This window comes from Pongo abelii, chromosome 9 (genome assembly GCF_028885655.2).
Source record: "Pongo abelii isolate AG06213 chromosome 9, NHGRI_mPonAbe1-v2.0_pri, whole genome shotgun sequence".
Taxonomy (NCBI): domain Eukaryota; kingdom Metazoa; phylum Chordata; class Mammalia; order Primates; family Hominidae; genus Pongo; species Pongo abelii.
In genome coordinates, this window is record NC_071994.2 from 73,966,273 (window position 1) to 73,989,507 (window position 23,235).

The 23,235-nt window shown below is 42.2% G+C and overlaps 1 protein-coding gene across 4 annotated transcripts in view; it reads left to right on the top strand.

Annotated features, from left to right (window-relative positions):
• The window catches only part of RNF121 (ring finger protein 121), a 68,098-nt gene that overhangs the window by 13,247 nt on the left and 31,616 nt on the right, over nt 1–23,235 (top strand). For 2 of the 4 annotated variants that reach the window (XM_002822183.5, XM_054525981.1), the window contains exons 2-3: nt 14,969–15,006; nt 18,458–18,599. In XM_002822183.5, the coding sequence (XP_002822229.1) occupies nt 14,969–15,006; nt 18,458–18,599 (180 nt within the window). Of the gene's footprint in view, nt 1–12,360; nt 12,488–14,968; nt 15,007–18,457; nt 18,600–23,235 lie in introns of all 4 variants that reach the window. The other 2 variants (XM_054525980.2, XM_009246776.3) reach the window with 2 other exon arrangements.

A 23,235-nucleotide genomic window follows, 5' to 3' on the forward strand; every position in this document is an offset into this window, starting at 1 on the left:
CATTTTTTAAAAGATCTTTCTGGCTGCTTTGAGAAGAATGGATTGTAGGAGGTGACTCAGTGAGAGGGTTAGGAGGTTATGGTAATAGTCCAGATGGGAGATGATAGCGTTTTGGATTCGGTGGGGGGTGTTTTAGTCCTTTTGGGCTGCTATAGTAAAATACTTTAGACTGGGTAATTTATAAACAACAGAAATTTAGCCAGGCACAGTGGCTCATGCCTGTAATCCCAGCACTTTGGGAGGCTGAGGCGGGCGGATTACTTGAGACTAGGAGTTTGAGGCTAGCCAGGCCAACATGGTGAAACCCCGTTTCTACTAAAAATATAAAAAATTAGCTGGGCATGGTGGCAGGTGCCGGTAATCCCGGCTACTCTGGAGGCTGAGGCAGGAGAATCGCTTGAACCTGGGAGGTAGAGGTTGCAGTGAGCCAAGATTGTGCCACTGCACTCCAGCGAGACTCTGTCTCCAAAAAAAAATCTATATATCTATATATGTATAGATATAGATATATATATGTACACACACACACACACACACACACACACACATATATTTCTCACAGTTCTGGAGGTTGGGAAGTCTAAAGTCAAAGTTCTAGCAGATCTGATGTCTGGCAAAGGCTCTGTGCTTCAAAGGGGGCTCCTTGTTGCTGTGTCCTCACATGGCTGAAGGGACACACAGCCTCCCTAAAGCCACTTTTGTAAGGGCACTAATCCCATTCATGAGGTCTCCACCTTCACGACCTAATCACCTCCTAAAGCTTCCCTCCACCTCTTCTTAATATTATTGCATTGGAGATTAGGTTTCAACATATGAATTTTGGGGAACACAAACATTCAGACCATAGCAGGGATAGCAGAGACGATGGAGAAAAGTGGATAAATTTAGAATATGTTTTGAAATAGAGCCTACAGGACTTGCTGGTGGATTGGATATGTGATGTAAGGGAAAGAAAATAATCAAGCTTGCTTCTATATTTTTTTGAATTTTTTGCTTTGACTTGAGTAAATGGCATCACCATGGTACCATTAGGTGCCATGTTAATTAGGCAGTTGGAAATACGAGCTTATAGCTCAGGGAGAGGTTTGGACGTTGTTCTGGGACTCTGAAGATCTGGCTTTTTATCCTAGCTCTGCCATGCAGCTATTATCTGTGACAAGTCAATAAGGTAATGCTGTCAGCTTTAAAATAATAAAGGCATTTGTTACGCCAGCCTCGTGTATGTTGGGAGAATCCTGTTCACTTGTTTATTGATTGGTCACATACTGTGAATTTACCAAGGTACTGCATTAGATGTGAAAGATAACAAAGACATAGGCCTTGCTCTCAGGCTGCTCATGGTGTAGTGGAAAAGATAGTAAACAGATGTAATAATTGCTATAATACGAAGAAGCAGAGATTTCAGGGAGCACCAAAAATGGCAGGCAGGGGATCAGAAAAGACTCCCTAGAAGTGATACCATAGCTGAGTGTGAAAGTGACTAGAAATTAACCAGCTAAAGAAAGAATAGAAGAGCCCTTTAGGCAGGAGGAGCAGCATGTGCAAGGTGGGAGGTGAGAAAGGGAATGCCACCTTCAGGGAACTGTATGCAGTTTAGTATTACTGGAACCTCAGAATAGAAGGTGGGGAGTAATGATAAAGTAGGGAGACTGGAAAGGGAGGCAGATGTGATGACACATAAGGCCTTATATGCTGTGCTGAGGAGTTTGGATTTTTATCTGTAGCTGATGATTAGCTATAGAAGAGCTTTAAGAACTTAGGTTGTCTGGGCACGGTAGCTCATGTTTGTAATCCCAGCACTTTGGGAGGCTGAGGTGGGAGGATCACTTGAGGTCAGGAGTTCGAGACCAGCTTGGGCAACATGATGAAACCCCGTCTCTACTAAAAATACAAAAAATTAGCCAGGCGTGGTGGCGTGCACCTGTAATCCCAGCGACTCGGGAGACTGAGGCAGGAGAATCACTTGAAGCTAGGAGGTGGAGGTTGCAGTGAACCGAGATTGTGCCACTGCACTCCTGCCTGGGCAACAGAGCGAGACTCCGTCTCAAAAAAAAAAAAGAGGAACTTAGGTGAATGACATGGGTCAGGTGGGCATTATAGAAAGATCATTCTTGGGGCAGAAATGGAGGAGGGACTAAGGGGCAGGAAAAATTTGCCTTAATCCAGGCAAGTAGGGCTTCCAAATTTATCTAATTCTAAAATGCACATAATTTCTGGTGTATTATATATACTGCAGGAGAGCATATGTTAAGTCCCAAAGGAGCTGGGAGCAGAGGAAGGTAAAACTGGAAAGACAGCTAGGGGTCAGGTCATGGCCTTGTGTGGTCCCAAGAGCTCACTGTCAGTGCTCCTGTGGACGGCATTGTGTAGTCTACTAAGGAGTTCTTACTTTCACAGGCAGCATTAGGACACCAGAAGATTTGAACTTGGGTGACACAGTGACTCGAGAAGTACATGAGGTTGAATGACCTGGATTAAGTTTGTAGACTGAGTAATAGGAAGGAAGGAAAAGATAATAGATATATTTCTTACCCCACTGACCTAGGCCTTCTGGTACTACCAGCCGTGAACTTTGGTTTTCCCTTCTCCCTAAAGCTTCCTTCAGTCCTAGCTGTATGCTGTGTTAAGTTTGGAAAGTATTTACTGCTGGCTATTAAAGATCAAGTAGGATTATGTTAGTATTTCTCTTACAAGGAAGAGTCACTTTTCTTGTTGTTTTTTTTTTTTGAGACAGGGTCTCGTTCTGTCACCCAGGCTGGAGTGCAGTGGTGTGATCAAGGCTCACTGCAGTCTGAACCTCCTGGGCTCAAGTGATCCTCCTGCCTCAGCCTCCTGAGTAGCTGGGACTACAGGTGTGTGCCACCACACCTGGCTAATTTTTTAATTTTTTGTAGAGATGGAGTCTTGCTATGTTACCCAGGCGGGTCTCCCAACTCCTGGCCTCAAGTGATCCTGCTGCCTCGGCCTCCCAAAGTGTTGAGATTACAGGCATGAGCCATCATGCCTGGCCAAGATTCAGTTTTATTTATTTATTTTTAAGATTTTTAATTTTTTTCACATGGCCACTGTGTCAAAAGGAGTCACTTTTAAACTTAGCAGCCATTGGCTGTTTCAGATGGCTTTCCCAGTTCCTCTGGATTCTTCTGCAATATCATCCCCACTGTTTGTTCAAGAGAGAATTGAGAGAGAATTACTCAGTGTCTGAGTATTTCCCAAGCATTTGCTTTGTGTCTAGTACTAAGTGTGAAGTGTGAAGGGGATGCTGAACAAGTAAGCCATTTATCCTTGTTTCCAAAGCAGTTAATATTATTTAACATCTGTCATTTATTGAACACATACAGTATACCAGATTATGAGCTAGTTCTCTGAAATACAAGGAAGAATAAGACTCAAATGATCTTTGAACCATTTCAGATCCACTAGGATGGCTAAATGGGAAAAACTGTTTGCAAATCATATATTAATAAGGTATTTGTCTATAGAAGATATAAAGAGCTTTTACAACTCATCAATAATAAAAAAAAAACCTAGTAAAAAATGGGCAAAACGCCAGGCCCAGTAGCTTACACCTGTAATCCCAGCATTTTGGGAGGCTGAGGAGGGTGGATCGCTTGAACCTGGGAGTTCAAGACCAGCTTGGGCAACATAGGGAGACCCCATCTTCCCTGAAAATAAAAAGTAGCCAGGCGGGGTGGCTCGCTTCTGTAGTCCCTGCTACTCGGGAGGCTGAGGTGGTAGTATCACTTGAGCCCAGGAGGTCGAGGCTGCAGTGAGCTATGTTTGTGCCACTGCACTCCAGCCTGGGTAACAGAGTAAGACTCTGCCTTAAAAAAAAAAAAAAAAAGAAAAGAAAAATCCACACAGAAACTTATACACAAATATTGATAGGAACATTACTCATAATAGCCCCAAGTAGAAATAACCTAAATGTCTATCATCTGATGAAAGGATAAATAAAATATGTCTGCCTATGCAATGGAATATTATTTAGTAAGAAAAAGAGTGAACTCCTGATAAGTGCTATAAAATGGGTGATGGGTGATCCTTGAAAACATTTTGATGAGTGAAAGAAGACAGTCACAAAAGATCACATACTCAATGAATGAATTTATTTATTTATTTTTGAGATAAGGTCTTGCCGTGTTGCCCGGGCTGGTCTGTAAACTCCTGACTCACGGGATTTTCCCCTCTCACTCTCCACAGAGTAGCTGGGTTTACAGGCATATGCTGTCACATTCAGCTGCTGAATGAATTCATTTGTATGAAAGGTCCAGAAAAGGCAAATATATAGCAGTATAAAAGAAATTAATGGTTACCAGGGTTTGGGGATGGGAATGAGGAGTTAGTAAATGAGCATGAGGTTTTGTTTTTTTTTTTTTTTTTTAGAGTGATGGAAATGATTTAAAATAAGATGGTTGCATCTTATTTTATTTTATTTATTATTAGTATGTTTTTGGAGACAGAGTCTCCCTCTGTTACCCAGGCTGGAGTGCAGCGGTGCGGTCTCAGCTCACTGCAGCCTCTGCCTCCCGGGTTCAAGTGGTTCTCCTGCTTCAGCCTCCTAAGTAGCTGACATTACAGGTGCTCTGGCTCTTTTTTTTTTGAGACAGTATCGCTCTGTCACCCAGGCTGGAGTGCAATTGCATGATCTCGGGTTGCTGCAACCTCCGCTTCCTGGGTTCCAGCAATTCTCCTGCCTCAGCCTCCCTAGCAGCTGGGATTACAGGCATGCGCCACCACACCTGGCTAACTTTTGTATTTTTAGTAGAGACGGGGTTTCACCATGTTGCCCATGTGGTCTCAACCTCCTGACCTCAGGTGACCCGCCTGCCTGGCCTCCCAAAGTGTTAGGATTACAGGCTTGAGCCACCGTGCCTGGCTGGTTGCATCTTATTTTAAATATACTAACAATAATTGAATTTCTTACTTAAAATGGATGATATGGCTAGGCATGGTGGCTCACACCTGTAATCCAAGCACTTTGGGAGGCCAGTGCCGGAGGATCACTTGAGCCCAGAAGTTTGTAGAGACTTCATCTCTACAGAAAATACAAAAATTACCCAGGCATGGTGGCATGTGCCTATAGTCCTAGCTACTCAGGAGGCTGAGGCAGGAGGATCCCTTGAGCCCAGGAGGTTGAGACTGCAGTGAGCTATGATCAAGCCACTGCGCTACAACCTGAGTGACAAAGTAAGACCTGTCTCAAAAAAAAAAAAGGAACTGGGCAGTGAAGGAGTGAAGGTGAGTAGAGAATTCTAGAGAGAAAAGACGGCAGCAGCCAAAGAAAGCATTGAGGGATGAAAGAGATAGATAGTTCAGTGTGGCTGGAATGTAAGCCATTTGGTGGAGAGTGGTGAAATAAGATCGCTGGTTTGGCCGTATTATGAAGTCCCTTGTGTGTCCTACTAAGGAGTTTGAACTTTAACCCCAAGGCAATAGAAAGTCATCAAAAGTTTGTCAAAGTAGTAGGATGATGCAATCAGGTGTGTGTCTAATAAAGATCACTGTGGCTGCTGCTGTGTCATGAATCTGTGCTGGCAAAGTTAGAGTCGGGGAGATATTTTGGAGGCCACTCCAATTGTTAGAGAAAGAGCAAGGGATAAAGTCTGAACTAAGGCACTATGGCAATGAAAAACTCAAGGGAGATTTTATAGATGTTTAGATATGATCAGCACATGAACCGTACGGGCTGTAAAGGCCTTAGGAGTTCATAGAGGATAGTTCTGTTCTGAAAGATTCTGGAGGAAGTGACACCTAGATTGGATCTTTAAAGATGGGTAAAAAGTTTGAGTATATGGAAAGCTGCAGTGCATATAGGAAAGAGTGAGAGAGGAGGGCCAGACAGGGAGGAAGCCAGACTGAAAAATAGGAATTTGATGGGATAACAATTGAAGAACCAAAGAAGCAAACTTAGTTGCTCCCAGATTTGCAAAGTTTAATTTAAAAAGGTTTTTGGCCAGGTGCAGTGGCTCACGCCTGTAATCCCAGCACTTTGAGAGGCCGAGGCAGTTGGATCGTTTGAGGTCAGAAGTTCGAGACCAGCCTTGTCAACATGGTGAAACCCCATCTTTACTAAACATACAAAAATTAGCCAGGCGTGGTGGCGTGCACTTGTAGCCCCAGCTACTTGGGAGGCTGAGGCACGAGAATCGCTTGAACCTGGAAGGTGGAGGTTGCAGTGACCTGAGATTGCACTACTGCACTCCAGCCTGGGCAACAAAGTGAAACTGTCTCCAAAAAAAAAAAGCTTATCAACTCAGCTGGCCGGGAGGTTGTGCTTTCTGATGAGGGGTCGGGGTAAAGGGCAGGCAGCAGCTACTGCAGCTGTTACAGCCAACATCTACTTTCACTTCACTGCCCAAAGTGTGCCACCCTTGTCCTTGTCAGGCTAAGCATATCCAGTGTCTGCGTGATCTCCAGCTGATTTGTGACTTTGGTGGCCTGAAAGGTGAGGTTTCCACTTCAACTTATTAGCCTTGAATTCTTGGCAAAGCTAAGGAGTTGTGGCAAAGCTAAGGAAGAATGTGAATGAGAGGAGAATGGGGAGCTACAAATGTGGTAGCCTGTGAACCTTTGGACTTCACTTGTTATCTTAATCACGCAGAAGACCACAGTATCTGAACCCCACCAGATAGAGACAGTCAGCCTGGCTGTGCTGAACTTACCAGGTTCATGAGCTAGTAATCTGTCTTTTTCTCTGGGGCTTACACAGCATTTTGTGTGTATGTCAAAGGTTATCCTTATATTATTTTATGTTTAATAGTCTGTCTCTCCCTACTTCTTGGACTGTGAATACATCAAGGGCAAAGGTTGGGCTTATTCCTCTCTAATGTTTTGTGAAAGAATGAAGTCTTGGCTGGGCATGGTGGTTCACGCCTGTAATCCTAGCACTTTGGGAGGCTGGGGTGAGCGGGTCACTTGAGCCCAGAAGTTAAGAGCAGCCTGGACAACATGTGGAGACTGCTTATCTATAAAAAATTTAAGAATTAGCTGGGTGTGGTGGCACCTGCCTATAGTCCCAGCTACTCAGGAAACTGAGGTGGGAGGATTGCTTGGGCCTGGAGAGTCGACACTGCAGTGATCTATGATCGCACTACAGCACTCCAGCTTGGGCGACAGAGTGAGACCCTGTCTCAAAAAAATAGAAACAGGCCAGGCATGGTGGCTAATGCCTGTAATCCCTACACTTTGGGAGGCCCAGGCAGGCAGATCACTTGAGGTCAGGAGTTCAAGACCAGCCTGGCCAACATGGTGAAAACCCCATCTCTACTAAAACTACAAAAATTAGCTGGATGTGGTGGTGCGTGTCTATAATCCCAGCTACTTGGGAAGCTAAGGCAGGAGAATCGCTTGAACCCAGGAGGCCAGGGTTGTGCCACTGCACTCCAGCCTAGGTGACAGAGTAAGACTCCATCTCAAAACACACACACACGGCCGGGTGCGGTGGCTCACACCTGTAATCCCAGCAATTTGGGAGGCCGAGGTGGGTGGATCACAAGGTCAGGAGTTCAAGACCAGCCTGGCTAAGATGGTGAAACCCTGTCTCTACTGAAAAAAAATACAAAAAATTAGCCGGGCATGATGGCACATACTGTAATCCCAACTACTCTGGAGGCTGAGGCAGAGAATTGCTTAAACCTGGGAGGCAGAGGTTGCAGTGAGCCAAGATTGTGCCAGTGCACTCCAGTCTGGGCGACAGAGCAAGACTCCATCTCAAAAACAAAACAAAACAAAACAAAACACACACACACACACAAAACTCACACAAAAAACCCAAAAACAAACAAAAAATACAAAAAAAGAATTCTCTAGCTGTATAGTTGATCAGTCTTTAATATGAAAGGATCAGCTGAATTGTCTGAAATGCTAGGTTGCTCAGCCAAAGAGGTAGAGGATTGGGTTTCAGAGTTTAGGGCCCTTTATAGTTAGCAGGTACTTGAAGCCAGGGTGGGAGGCCATCCTCTGAGTGATGGATATTTTTGATGTATGCATATGGTAGTCGCTTGGTAGATTTTTATTGATATAGCCAGGCACGGTGGCTCACGCCTGTAATCCCAGCACTTTGGGAGGCCGAGGTTAGTGGATCACTTATGTCAGGAGTTTGAGACTGGCCTGGCCAACATGATGAAACCCTGTCTCTACTAAAAATACAAAAATTAGCCAGGCGTGATGGCTTGCACCTGTAATCCCAGCTACTGGGGAGGCTGAGGCAGGAGAATCGCTTGAACCCAGGAGATGGAGGTTGCAGTGAACCGAGATCATGCCACTGCACTCCAGTCTGGGCGACACGATAGAGCAAGACTCTGTCTTAAAAAAAAAAAAAATTGTTGATATGATTTGGTAGCATCCAGTTATACCTCACCACACTAAAGGCATCTTACTTTTTTTTTTTTTTTTTTTTTTGAGGCGGAGTCTTGCTCTGTCTCCCAGGCTGTAGTGCAGTGGCGCAATCTCGGTTTACTGCAAGCTCCGCCCCCTGGGTTCACGCCATTCCCCGGCCTCAGCCTCCCGAGTAGCTGGGACTACAGGCGGTATCTTACTTTTAATTCTGTGGTAACTAGGGAAACTATGGTAGTTTTGAAGGCCAGAGTATTATAGCTCACTCCAGGACTTTGGAGTTAGACAGATTTTATTTGAATTATTATAGCATTTTAGCTGAAGAATGCAATAATAAGACTGGGTATAGTGGCCCACGCCTGTAATCCCAGCACTTTGGGACGCTGAGGTAGACGGATCACCTGAGGTCGGGAGTTTGAGACCAGCCTGACCAACATGGAGAAACCCTATCTCTACTAAAAATACAAAATTAGCTGGGCGTGGTGGTGCATGCCTGTAATCCCAACTACTCGGGATGCTGAGGTGAGAGAATCGCTTGAACCCGGGAGGCAGAGGTTGCGGTGAGCCGAGATTGTGCCATTGCACAAGAGCAAAACTCCATCTCAAAAAAAAAAAAAATGCAATAATGAAAGTCATCTAAGCCAACTCTCTCATTTTATAAATGAGGAAACTGAGGCATAGAGAGAGGTACCCTATTCATTGACATATAGCAAGTAAAGACCTGTGCCAGATTAGGATGTACATTATTTTTTTCTTCACTGAGAAGGGTGTTTTGTTGCCCTTAACCAATTTTTTGGGGTGAAAAGTGGGAGCGAGATATAACCCAAGCCCCTGCAGAGGGCAGTCCTCTGTAGTCCTAGCTACTTGGGAGGCTGAGGTAGTCTCAGCTACTTGGGAGGTAGTCCCAGCTACTTGGGAGGCTGGGGTGGGAGGATTGCTTGAGCCCAGGGATTTGAGGCTCTAATGTAGAATGATCATGCCTGTGAATAGCCACTGTACTCCAGCCTGGGCACCATAGCAAGACCCTGTCTCTTTACAAAAAAAAAAAAAAAAACATGGACAAAGGCTATGAATAGACTTTTCTCCAAAGATACACAAATGGCCAAAGAGCACATGAAAAGAAGTTCAACATCATTTAGCTATCAGGGAAATGGAAAATCAAAACCACATTGAGATACCATTTCATAGTCACTGGATGCTTTAATTAGAGATTATAAGTACTGGGAAGGATACGGAGAAATTGGAACCCTCACACACTGCTGGTGGGACTGTAAAATGGTACAGCTGCCATAGAAAACAGTTTGCTAGTTCCTCAAAAGGTTAAGCAGAGGCTTACCATATGATCCAGCAATTCTGCTTCTAGGTATACACTCAAGAGAAATGAAAACATATATTCACACAAAAATTTAAAGATGGATGTTTATAGTAGCATTATTTATAATAGCCAAAAAGTAGAAACAGTGCCAACGTTCATCAGCTGATGAATGGATAAATAATGTGGTGTTTATACGATGGAATATTCTTTGGCAATACAAAGGAATGAACTACAGTACATGCTACAAAGTGGATGAACCTTGAAAGAATTATGCAAAGTGAAAAGAAGCCAGTCACGAAAGACCATATGTTTATGATCCCATTTATATGAACTGTCTAGAATAGGCAAATCTATAGATAGAGACAGAACGTAAATTAGTGGTTGCCTTGCGTGGCAGGGAACATGGAGAGTGACTGCTAACTGGCACATGATTTTATTTTGAGGTGACAAAAATGTTCTTAACTTAGATAGTGGCACAACTTTGTGAATATACTAAAAATCTCTGAATAGTATACTTAATTTTTAAAAATTTTAAATTGACAATTTGTATATTTGCGTAAGTTTGTGGGATACAGAGTGATGTTATAATTTACAAATACATGGCCGGGCTCGGTGGCGCACGCCTGTAATCCTAGCACTTTGGGAGGCTGAGGCGGGCAGATCACTTGAGGTCAGAAGTTCGAGACCAGCCTGCCCAACATGGTGAAACCCTGTCTTTACTAAAAATACAAAAATTAGCTAGGTGTGGTGGTGCATGCCTGTAATCCTAGCTACTCAGGAGGCTGAGGCGAGAGAATCCCTTGAGCCTGGAAGGCAGAGGTTGCAGTGAGCTGACATCGCGCCACTGCACTCTAGCTGGGGCGATAGAGCAAGACTCTGTCTCAAAAAAAAAAAAATTCATAAATACAATGTGGAATAATTAAATCAAGCTAGTAACATATTGATCACCTCAAATACTTAACATTTTTTGTGGTGACTACATTTGAAAATTCACTCTCAGCAATTTTGAAATGTACAGTATTCTGTTATGAACAGTATTAACCATGCTGGTGCAATAGAACTCAAAGAAAAAACATATTCCTCTTGTCTGAGATTTTGTACAGAATAGTACATTTTATTTATTTTTTTAGAGACAGGGTATTGCACTGTCACCCAGACTGAAGTGCATTGCTGTGATCAGGGCTCACTGCAGCCTCAAACTCCTGGGCTTAAGCAGTCTTCCTGCCTTAGCCTCCAAAGTAGCTGGGACTACAGGCATATGCCACCACGCCTGGCTAATTTATTTATTTTTTGTAGAGATGGGTTCTCGCTGTGTTCCCCAGGCTGGTCTCAAATTCCTGGCCTCAAGAGGCCCTCTGCCTCAGACTCCCAAAGTGCTGGGATTACAGGCATGAGCCACCGTGCCCAACCTCAGAATAGCACACTTTAAATGGGTGAATTTTATGGTATGTGAGTTAGATCTCTGTAAAGTTGTTAAATAAAGAGTCAAGTGTACAGATGCATGTGATGTAGATGCATGTAGATGCAGTTTGTGAATGTGAGTGCTGGGATGTAGTAGCAGTGCTTCTCAAACTTTAATGTACATATGAATTAGTTCACTATCTTATTAAAATTCAGATTCTGACTCAGGAGGTCTGAGATGGAGTCTGCGATTTTCTATTCCTTAACAAGCTCTCAGGGTACTCTTGGTGCTAGGCTGTAGACCACACTTAGCAAGGCAGTAGAGGATGTTTGTTTTTCAATAAATGGGGTCTGTCTAAAGAGCCTACTAGAGACCAGAAGGATTTGGCCAGAGTTTTGCAGTAAGGCAGAATGTGGTTTGGTGAAAGAAAGGGCCTTAAGGGACAAAATGAGCAGCCTGCCTACAGATGCAGAGATCATAGAGTTTATGATATTTTGGGGGGACAGGAGACCTGTTTGTGGGGATATGTTAGTGAATCCCTGAGTCTTTTGCACCTAAAAAAAATGTAGCAGTCAACTTCTCATCATTTTTCATCTTTGCAAAATGTTGTCTTTCCCTCTGCCTAGCATTTATTTTTGATTTAATGTCTTTCAAATCTGGGCATGACTGGGGGCCTTGTAAGATCCTAATTGGGGAGCAATTGGCTAGCATTAAGTTACTGTAGGTCTTAGGAGTTGGATAAGGGCTCATGAATCAGTAAGTATCCTTATCTTGAGAGCCTTACCTAATTAGCTACCTGAGCTTTGGACAAGGTGCCTTCAGACTGGGTTAGTGCTTGGCCCCAAATGAATAAGCTCCTTAATGAGGGAGCAAATAAAGATGTCTTTCCAGATGGTACAGGTTAATTATAGCCATAGTTTACACCTTCCCTTATTTTTTTTTACTTGAGCCAGAAGACTGGTTTGGATGTAACTTAAATAACCTTTTTGGTCAGGAGGCAAATATTAAAGCCAGATCATGTCTTACTCTTAACATTTGTAGTACTCCATGAAGTGCTAATGATCCTCTAAGCCTCAAGTCTAGTCTCAGCCTTAGTGCTTGCCTTTCTGAGCTGCCTTCCCTGAGGCTCTGACAGCATTACTGTCCTCTGCTTCACCAACATTCAATTATCTCTGGCCTCTTCTAGTAGTTTTAAAATATGTCCACTTTCCCAGCAGGAAAGGCAGTGAAATCACTTGATCACCTTGAATATACTTTCTTCACAGCTCTATAATGAAGTCAGAAGTCTTATTTCTCTATTTTCTAGATGGAGAAACTAAGCCATAGACAGTAGCATGCTTGGTCCATTGTGTCAAAGAGAGGCACCTTCATGCCTGGCCCAGTATTCCAGATTTTCCTAGTTTCCCCCTCATTGGATTTGGTTTCTTGAACAGGTAGTTGCTTTGTTTTGTTACATAGTTTTTAACATGATTTCCTTGGTGTCAAATGAATACTCCTTTTCCTGATGCTTATTAGTTATTTTTCAAGTGTTTGTTTACTCTATACAATTTAAGCATCTCCAGGTGAGGTGCTGGTTTGTCAGCATACTTGCTTCCCTTAATAAAGAGAATTTTCTTCAATTCCACAAGTACTCATTGAGTGCTTAATATATGCTCAGCTCTGTGCTGTTCTCCTTGAAAGACATAAATCAGTATAAAGTGTGTCTTGGCTCTGAGGGAACTAATATGTTCATGGGATGGAAGCAAATAAACATAAACAGGGCCAGGACTAGGGTGAGGGAAACAAGGTGCTAGGGTATAAACTTTAGAGAGCCATTCACTCTTAAGGTCATGCAAGTGCAGGGTAGGTACCTGAGAGTGAGTGCTTCCTTAAATTTTGAGCCCCAGGTCTCTTGCTTGCCCTATCCTGGTGCTAGAGACAAGCTGTTAGACCGCTTAGAAAGGATGTCTAAGATAACATGAGACTGAATGACTAACATAGAACAGTGCTTCTCAAATTTAATGTACATATTGATCACCTGGAGGTCTTATTAAAAGGCAGATTGTGATTCAGTGGGTCTGGAGTGGTACCTGAGATGTTACATTTCTATCAAGCACCCAAATGATGCTGGTACTGCCAGTCCATGGGCTACACTTTGAGTGAAAAAGAGAAATATCCATGCTGGAGAAAGGCAGAGGACCAAATTCCCTAGGCTAGAGAATCAGGAAAGTTGCAGTTGGAGCTGGGTTCTTAAAGGATAACTAGGATGTGGATAAGAAACAAACAACAACAACAACAACAACGAAAAATAGGGAAGGGCATTGTAAGTAGAAGGAAGGGTGTGCAAAGGCCCAGAGACAGAAATGAGTCCCACGTGTCTTGGGACAATTAATAGGCTTGGTAAGATGCAGGTCCAAGTTGGAGAAGAAGAAGAAGAGAGTTTTGACATGTAGCTTGAAACCTGTGCATGGATTGTTATTTTGAAATGTGATTCATAATTGCCTGCTCAGGTACCTCCCATGTGTCCCCTCAGAGTATCTGACCTCTATCTTTCTGGGAGGTGAAGGCCTGAGTCAGGGCACCTGAATAAATTCTGTGAGGCAGCGTGGGTAGGAAAAGGAAGGAGGGATGTTGACTTCATTACCCAGATTGGTTAGGCAAAGTCCTGGTAAATTTATTTTTTGACTTAGCTGGGAGATGTAGCAGCTGGAAAGCCCACCTTCAATAGTGATGGGCATTTCCGGTACACATCCATAAAGGATGCCTGGTAAATATGTGCTGATTTGACTCAGTAGTAGAATGGAGTTCTACCTGTGTTACTATTTCAAATGTTTAACTTATGGGACTTTTCTGAAGTTATCAGAACAGTGGGTAACAGGACCTTGAACATCTTAAGTACTAAAGGAATGGTTGTTGATTGATTTGAGTATTTCTAAGGCCTCGTCTCTCTTCTGTAGATCAGATCAAAGAACATTTTCAGCTCAATTCAGTATAAGAATGCATTGAGTGACTTATGTACTGAGACTTGGGTATGCTTCTATATGACTGCAAGGAGGTAGAAGACTTGAGCCCTAAACTCAAAGAATATAATATTATTCTAGAGCAGTGGTTTTCAACTAGGGGGATGCTATGGCAATATACAGGACACCTTCCTCAACAGGGAATGAACCACCCTAAAATATCAGCAGTGCCAAGGTTGAAAACAAACTCTGAAAAGATAAGACTACCAAATAGAACGAGAACTTTGAAGTTGGATGGCTAGTGATATCGCTAGTTAATAGCAGCAGGGCAAGAACTAAGTTCAGTTTGCCCAGGTCCAATGTAGCCTAGCAGCTACCATAGCGCCATTTAGAGTCACATGGTGTTATATCTAACTCTGTCTCCCACTAATCGATTTATACTTTTTGCTCTAGCCATACTCAATTGCTTGTGTACTATGCAATTTTATTCCTTCCTGTCCATTTTAGTCCCTTTGCCTGGAACATATTTCTCTTATTTCTTCTTCTGGATAATTCACATCTCCTCCATAAAGCCTTCCCTAGTCTAAAACACCCCAGATTGGGTTAAAAGGTTAAAAAGCAAGGCATCTCTTTATTCTATAGCTAGTCTTTATTATATAATCGATAAATTTTCTGTTTACGGCTGTCTTTCTCACTAGTCTGTGAGCATCTTTGGAGTTAAGGATTCTTGTCCTCCTCTGCCCTTATTGCCTAGCACAGACGTGCAACACATTCAGTCATAGACATGAGTCAAACTAAGCGGTTAAGGAAGGGAGAGATCAGTGTGAAATAGAATGGTTGGTAAGGCTTCATAGAGATACTAAGACTTGAAGCTTCTCTAATTCCTTGAAGATACTGATAAATGTGTGAGCACCTTATATTGGCAGGGACAGTTTTAAGACAGTAACGGATTTTTCTGGTGGTGTCTTTCTACAGGTTGATATGTCAGATCTCTCTCCAGAGGAGCAATGGAGGTAAGTGTGGCAGTTCGGGCCCTGCAGTCCAGGAACTGCAGGTTAACCCAGCTAATTGAGTGATATGTCTACCCATTTTGCTTTCTTGTCAGTAGGAGGCAGTGGCTCATGACCGGTAGGACTGGTCTTTTGGGATCTCTCTAAGTATCTGGGTTGCTCTCTTAGTCTTGAATGTGTAAGTAGATGATTGCACCAAATCATCTATCTGGGTTTCAATACCATTTCTACCATTTACTAGCTATGTGATTTTTGAGCAAGTTACTTCTCACAACCTTACTTTGCCCCATTTGTAAAACGAGGATCATAACAATATCTATGTCTCATAGAGTTGTGAGGATTAATATATGTGAAATTCTTAGAAGAGTGCCTGGCATGTGGTAAGCTTGCAGTAAGTGTTAACTGCTTCGAAGATGATTATCGTTAACATCATCATTATCCATGATACAGGATGGGGAGCTCTGGTTAAGAAAATGGGAGATGTATCTTCTGTTCTCAATTCTGCAACTAACTTGTTTTGTAAATAGAAAGAGCCATCATATATCTTATAATGATTTCTCACCAGTAAAAGGGTTTCAGAGTGCCTGCCCCACGAACTTCACAAGGTGACTGACCAATGAGGTGATATCAACCTTAGAATTTAATAGTGAGAAAAAACCTATTGATTTTATTTAGATTAAAACTATTGACTATAAAAACATAGAAAGGCAAAAATACCTGTTCACATGACAAACCCAGTGTGATTTTAGGTGATTTTAAGCTCAGTATGAACCAGTTGTGTACCTCAGCTACCAAAATATTCTGAATAATTTAGAAGATGTTTGTAGAAATACGCTGTCTGCTGTAAGGGAGGTGACAGTGCCACAGTGGTCTGCTCTGCTGAGGTCACAAATATTTTGTTCTAAGCATGGCATATTAAAAAGATCTTTAACTGGATCATGTGTAGAAGAAGGCAACCCATACTAATAGTCTTCATATCATGTTATATGAACAATGGTTAAAAGACCTAGAACTGTTAGCCTCAAAGGGCACAGGAAAATAGTGATAGGAACAGGATAGTTTTGTTTTGTTTGAATAACATCATGATAAATCTTTGAAGGGGTGGCATTGGGAAAGAAGAGTTGATATGTCCTTTGTTGTTATGGAGTATCGGATTAGGTCTAATGGACTGAAGCTATAAGAAGATAGATTTTTTTTGTCTCATTGTCAGAACTGTCTTTAATAGTCAAGGTGTAGTGAGAGGTAATGAGCTTTCTATCCCTAAAGCATTGGGATTTTATTCATTTATAAGCAAATATTGGTACCTGCCCAGGTGTGGTAGCTCCCACTTGTAATCCCAGCACTTTGGGAGGCCAAGGTAGGAGGATCCCTTGATCCCATCTAGCCTGGATGACAGAGCAAGACTCTCTCTCCAAAAAAAGAATATATGTATATGTACCTACAATGTGCCAGACACTGCTGGTTCTAAAATAGATTACTTTAAAAGGCATGTGTTCTCAGCCAGTGGAAGTATTCAAGCAAAGATTGCAAAAATGATTTTTGCATTGAGTGGGAACTTGAACTGGATGACTTCTCTGGTCTTTTCTAGATCATTCTTTGACTTCATTTTGTGCACATCCTTTCACTGATATGTTGTCTGAGAACAAGAAACTTATCTCTTGCTATCTTTATAACTCCTCATAGCCCTTAGGTGTTTTTAAGTGTGTTCTACCCTCTTAGCCTATTCTCTCAACAACTCTTGAGGCAGGCAGAAAAAATATGGACTCCTTTTGACAGATGAAGAAATTGTGATATACAGATGTGAGGTTAATTGGCCATGGCCATATAGGTGGGTCTGAATCTAAGTTTCGAACTCCCAATCCTATTCTCTTTCTGTCAGATTCTCCCACCCAGGGTAAAGTTTTATGTCAGAGGAACCCTTAGGTGCTGAGGCTTACTGACTGGCATTTGGCTTCCCACTCTGCCCACCAAGTTTTCCCCCCTTACATTTTGTTATGAAAAACTTTAAATACATAGAAAAGTTGAAAGAATTGTACAGTGAACACCTTTATACTTACCACCTGGGTTCTACACTTTTTGTTATATTTGCTTTATTGTTTGTAATTCATCCTTCTGGGTTATTTTTGCTGTTAATGTTTAATTGCCCATGGAAATTCCATGAAGACACTATTTATGTTGTCCTTTTCCTCCCTCCTAAATACCCTGGTGTAATGGGAATTGTATAAAAGCTTATGACTCAAGTTACATTTGTATTTGATTTTCTTTATTATTTATTTAAATTTGCCCTTTCCCATACGTTTTGATGTATTTGATTTTAATTCCTTCTCTTCTCTCTCTCTTTTTTTTTTTTTTTTTTTTGAGACGGAGTCTAATTCTGTCGCCCAGGATGCAGTGCAGTGTTGCGATCTTGGCTGACTGCAACCTCCACCTCCCAGGTTCAAGCGATTCTCCTGCCTCAGCCTCCTGAGTAGCTGGGATCACAGGCATGCACCACCACACCCGGCTAATTTTTGTATTTTTAGTAGAGACGGTGTTTCGCCATGTTGGCCAGGCTCATTGTTAACTCCTGACCTCAAGTGATCCTCCAGCCTCAGCCTCTCAAAGTGCTGGGATTACAGGTGTGAGCCACCACGCCCGGCCTCTAATTGCTTTCTCATTCCTCTCCTTTGGATGACTGTGACCCAGAGTGGTAGGAGTGATTGTTCTTAGAGCAAGTTTTTAGCCAGTATTGGCCAAGGGAATCACTTGCTGCCAGTCTTTAAGACCAGAGAATGCCAGCCTTAGATTAATAAAAAGTTTCCAGCTGTACTCTCTAATTACTAAACTTCCTTGAGCCTTTGAGGAGGCTGTTTACCTGTGGATACTGAGGGTAAAGTCACTGTTGGATTAGTATAAAGTTGAAGCAGTCCAGACTTCTTAGGCTTTAACTAGTCTTAAGGATTTCTGACCCTGGCAGAGAGGGTAGAATGAATAAAGCAAGACTTTAATCCTGGAATCAGCACACATTTGCACTGTTACTCCTTTACAGCTGTCATAGATATTGGTGACTAAGAGTATGAGACTTTATGGCTATAACCTCTTTGGGTTACTTTCTTGTTCCAGCATCAGGTTGAAATAGGCTTGAAATGGGCAATGATGCAGCTTTCTCCTGGGACCTCCTTCATGCTACAGGAAAGGTGTCAGCTGTTTCTTCCATGGGGGCAGGCAGCAGACCACTTAGCTCTAATTCCAATATCTAGGCTTGGTTGCTGGGGGGTCCGTAGAGCCTGTATTCTATCTCCACATGCCTGTCTGTTAGGGTGTGTGTCCTAGCCCCTAATTTGTGTGGTACCCTGCAGCTATGAAGCAGGGAATGTGTTCTGAGCTATGTACTGGTGGGATATCCCTGGAAAGCACTGTCCCTTTATCACTACAGCATCCCTGACTTGATTCACCCCGTGTGTTTGGCTTTCAGGGTCGAGCACGCACGCATGCATGCCAAGCACCGTGGCCATGAAGCTATGCATGCTGAAATGGTCCTCATCCTCATCGCTACCTTGGTGGTGGCCCAGCTGCTCCTGGTGCAGTGGAAGCAGAGGCACCCACGCTCCTACAATGTAAGCCACTTTGCCTCTTACTTCTTTGTCTGTCAGTCATCAAGAGACCATTCCTAGGTATTCTAGGGCCCAGCCTAACCCAGGCCACATGGAGGTGGAGAAAGACAATAACAATGAACTTTATGTATGAATGATGAATAGTGTATTGGCGAGTGTGTGTCTAAGGGTCAGGTGATTCAGAGGGTGAAAAGGATAGAACATAAGACTATGTTCATAGGCAGAAAAGATAGGTTTTCCCTTCGAAACATTGTGGGACAGATTCATGAAGGAGATAATCATCAGGAACTATTCAATTGGAGAGAGCAAAGATGAATTGACTGGGAAAACTAAGCATCTCATGAATCTTACAGGATCTGGATTACACTAATCTAAATTTTTTTTAAAAAGGGCCGGGTGTGGTGGTTCACGTTTGTAATCCTAGTACTTTGGGAGACTGAGGTGGGCAGATGGCTTCAGCTTAGGAGTTCAAGACTAGCTTGGGCAGCATGGCAAAACCCTATATCTACAAAAAATACAGAAATTAGCCAGGCGTGGTGGTGTGCACCTGTAGTCTCAGCTACTGGGGAGGCTGAGAGGTGGGAAGATTCCTTGAACCTGGGAGGTCAAGGCTGCAGTGAGTCGTGATCATGCCATTGCACTCCAGCATGGGAGACAGAGCAAGACTCTGTCTCAAAAAAAAGAAAAAGAAAAAGAAAAAACAGTAATGGATGAAATTACATGGGGAAAATGACATACAGAAAACAAACAGCAAAATGGCAGAAGTTAATTCTTCCTTATCAGTAATCACTTTAGATATAAATGGATTAAATTCTTCCATTAGAAGACAGAGATTGGCAGATTGGTTTTAAAAATCCCCTCATTTATCGATATGCTGTCTATAGTAAATTCACTTTAGGTGGAAAGACACAAGCCAGGAGTGGTGGCACACACCTGTAATCCTACCTGTTGAGGAGGCTGAGGTGGGAGAATTGCTTGAGCCAGGGGGTTCAGTAAACTCATAAATGAGTGAAAGCCCCCTTGGCATTTCTGTGCTTATATGTAGAAATATTTTTAATTATATAGCGTTGGCTAATCTGCAAAGATTTTTTTTTTTTTTTTTTGAGATGGAGTCTCGCTCTGTCGCCCAGGCGGGAGTGCAGTGGCACAATCTTGGCTCACTGCAAGCTCTGCCTCCCGGGTTCATGCCATTCTCCTGCCTCTGCTTCCCGCGTAGCTGGGACTACAGGCGCCCGCCATCATGCCCGGCTAATTTTTTTGTATTTTTAGTAGAGACAGGGTTTCACTGTGTTAGCCAGGATGGTCTCGATCTCCTGACCTCGTGATCCGCCCGCCTCGGCCTCCCAAAGTGCTGAGATTACAGGCGTGAGCCACTGCGCCTGGCCGATTTTTACAACCTATTCTGAAGAAAGTGAGTATGCATATATGCACTGCAGTAATTTTCAATAAGAGCTTTTTCCTTAAGTGTGGAATCCTTTCTTTAAACATTATCTTAAGGAAAAACTCAATCTGGGAAACAGTTAAGAGGCTGCTCTGCTTGATATGAAGGTTGGGTAACCCTAACACCTCTGCTTCCCCCTCTGAAATCTCTGAGACTCATCATAGCACTGTTAGAAAACCACTGATGTGTTATTCACTAGTTAATTCTTAACAGGAAATGTGTCTGTGACTTAATGAGGCCAGTTGTACTAGGAATGTGCAGTTTACTCGTTACTACCACATCCTGTAAACATAATGCTGAATTTTATTGGTGAGAGGATATGCTAACATGATAGCACATCTTACACTGAGAAACTTAAACTCATATCTTTAGAAAATAAGAAAAGAAATCTACCTAGGAGTGGAATTGCTGAGTCATGTGGTAACTCTGTGTTTAATGTTTTGAGGAACTGACAAATTGTTTTCTACAGAAGCTGCACAATTTTCCATTCTATCCTAAAGTGGATTGGGGTTTTCATTCCTCCACATTCTCATCAAGACTTCTTACTTCTTTCACTCCGTTTTTTTTTTTTTAATTTTATTTATTATAGCTACTTTAGTGGATGTAGATGTCATTGTGGTGTTGATTTGTATTTCCCTAATGACTAATGATGTTGGGCATCTTTTCCTGTGCTTATGGGTCATTTGTATATTTTCCTTAGAGAAGTGTTTGTTTAAGTCTTTGCCCAATTTTTGGTTGAATTTTTTGTCTTTTTGTTGAGTTGTTAGGGTACTTTATATAATCTGGATAATAGACCATTATCAGATATATGATTTTAAAATATTTCCTCACACTTTATCGGTTGTCTTGTCACTTTATTGATAGTGTCCTTTGACACATAAACAGTTTTTAATTTTGATGAAGTTCAGTATATCTATTTTTTTATTCTATTGGTTGTGCTTTTAGTGTCATATCTAAGAATCCATTGCCAAGTCCAAGGTCATAGAGATTTACCCCTATGTTTTCTTTGAAGAGTTTTATAGTCTTGGCCGGGTGCAGTGGCTCACACCTGTAATTCCAGCACTTTGGGAGGCCGAGGTGGGCGGATCACAAGGTCAGGAGTTTGAGACCAGCCTGGCCAACATGGTGAAACCCTGTCTCTAATAAAAGTACAAAAATAGCTGGGCGTGGTGGCACATGCCTGTAATCCCAACTACTCGGAAGGCTGAGGCAGGAGAATCGCTTGAACCAGGGAGTCTGAGGTTGCGGTGAGCCAAGATCGCACCACTGCACTCCAGCCTGATGACAGAGCAAGACTCCTTCTGAAAAAAAAAAAAAGAGTTTCATAGTCTTAGCTCTTACATTTGGAGTTTTGGTCCATTTTGAGTTTTTGTAAATGGTGTGAGATAAGAATCTAAGTTCATTCTTTTGCATATGGATAGCCAGTTGTCCCAGCATCATTTATTGAAGAGACTTCTTTCTCCATTGGATGGTCGTGGCATGTCACGACCTTGTCAGAAATCAATTGATCAAAGATATGTTGGCTTATTTTTGTACTCTCAATTTTATTCCATTGATCTATATGTCTGTTCTTTTGCAGGTACCACATTGTTATGATTACTGTAGCATTGTAGTAAGTTATGAAATTGGAAAGTATGTTCCTCAACTTTGTTATTCTTTTTCAAGATTGTTTCAGCTATTCTGAGTCCTTTGCAATTGCTTATTAATTTTAATATCAACGTTTCCATTTTACAAACAAAAGCAGTTGGGATTTTGATAAGGATTGGATTGATTCTCTAGATTGTTTGGGGAAATGTTTCCATCTTAATAATATTAATCTTCCAGTACATGAACACAGGATATCTTTTCATTTATTTGGGTCTTTAATCTCTTTCATCAATGTTTTGTAGTTTTCAATGTACAAGTCTTGCACCTCCTTTGTTAAACTTATTCCTAAGTATTTTATTCTTTTTGATGCCATTGTTAATGGAATTTAAAAAAATTTCCTTTTTGAATTATTCATTGCTAATATATAGAACTTCAACTGATCGTTTTGTGTTAGTCTTCCAACTTTGCTGAATTTATTAGCTCTAATCGTTTTTAAAGTATTTTTTTTAGGATTTTTTATATATAAGATTGATCATCTGAGAGTGGAGAGAGTTTCACTTCTTCCTTTCCAATTGGATACTTTTATTTTTCCTGAGACGGTCTTATTCCGATTGCCCATGCTGGAATGCAGTGGTGTAGTTTGGCGATTTCGGCTCACTGCAGCCTTGACTTCTGCAGGCTCAGGTGATCCTCCCACCTCAGCCTTCCAAGTAACTGGGACTACAGGAGGACACCACAACACCAGGCTAATTTTTTGTATTTTTGGTGGAGAGAGGGTTTTGCTGGTTGCCCAGGCTGGTCTTGCCCTCCTGAACTCAAGCAATCTGCCTGCCTCAGCCTCCCAGAGTGTTGGGATTACAGGCGTGAGCCACCGTGCCCGGTCTTCCTATTACAAGCTGTGTTTTAGTACGAGTTAGCAACCTGTCAGGAATGTTGTGGAGGGAATGGATGTTTGTGATTTTATATGGGATGGTTGACTGGACTTCTTGAAGTCCTCCCAGTTAGCTCTGAAATCTGTATCAAATTGAATTACCCACAAGAGGTAAAGGCCTGTCTTGTTCTTAGAGGATGAAGCAGACCTGCCTAGAGACAGGATGAGGTTTTCATTCTGCAAAAGTTATGTATCTTTGTTATCAAAAATTTGAACAATGTAACAGTATGTGACATAGAAATCAAAAGTGTCCAGAGGGAGCCACTGTTAATCAATTTGTTATAGATAGGAAAAATCTGCAAGTGTGTTTATAAATTTTTAGATGTTTATGACATCCATTAGGTTCTGCAGCATTTTCCACCTAATACTGTCTCTCAGATATCTATCCATATTGGTGTGTATATCATCCTCTTAAACTAATGACTGCATAGTAATTTTTTTTTTTTTTTTTTAAGACAGGGTCTCTGTTGCCCATGCTGGAGTGCAGTGGTGTGATCTTGGCTCACTGCAGCCTCTGCCTCCTGGGCTCAAGGGATCCTCCCACTTCAGCCTTTTGAGTAGTTGGAACTACAGGTGCGAGCCACCACGCCCAGCTCATTTTTGTATTTTTTTGTAGAGACGATTTTACTATGTTGTCCAGGCTGGTCAGGAGCTCCTGGGCTCAAGTGATCCATCCACCT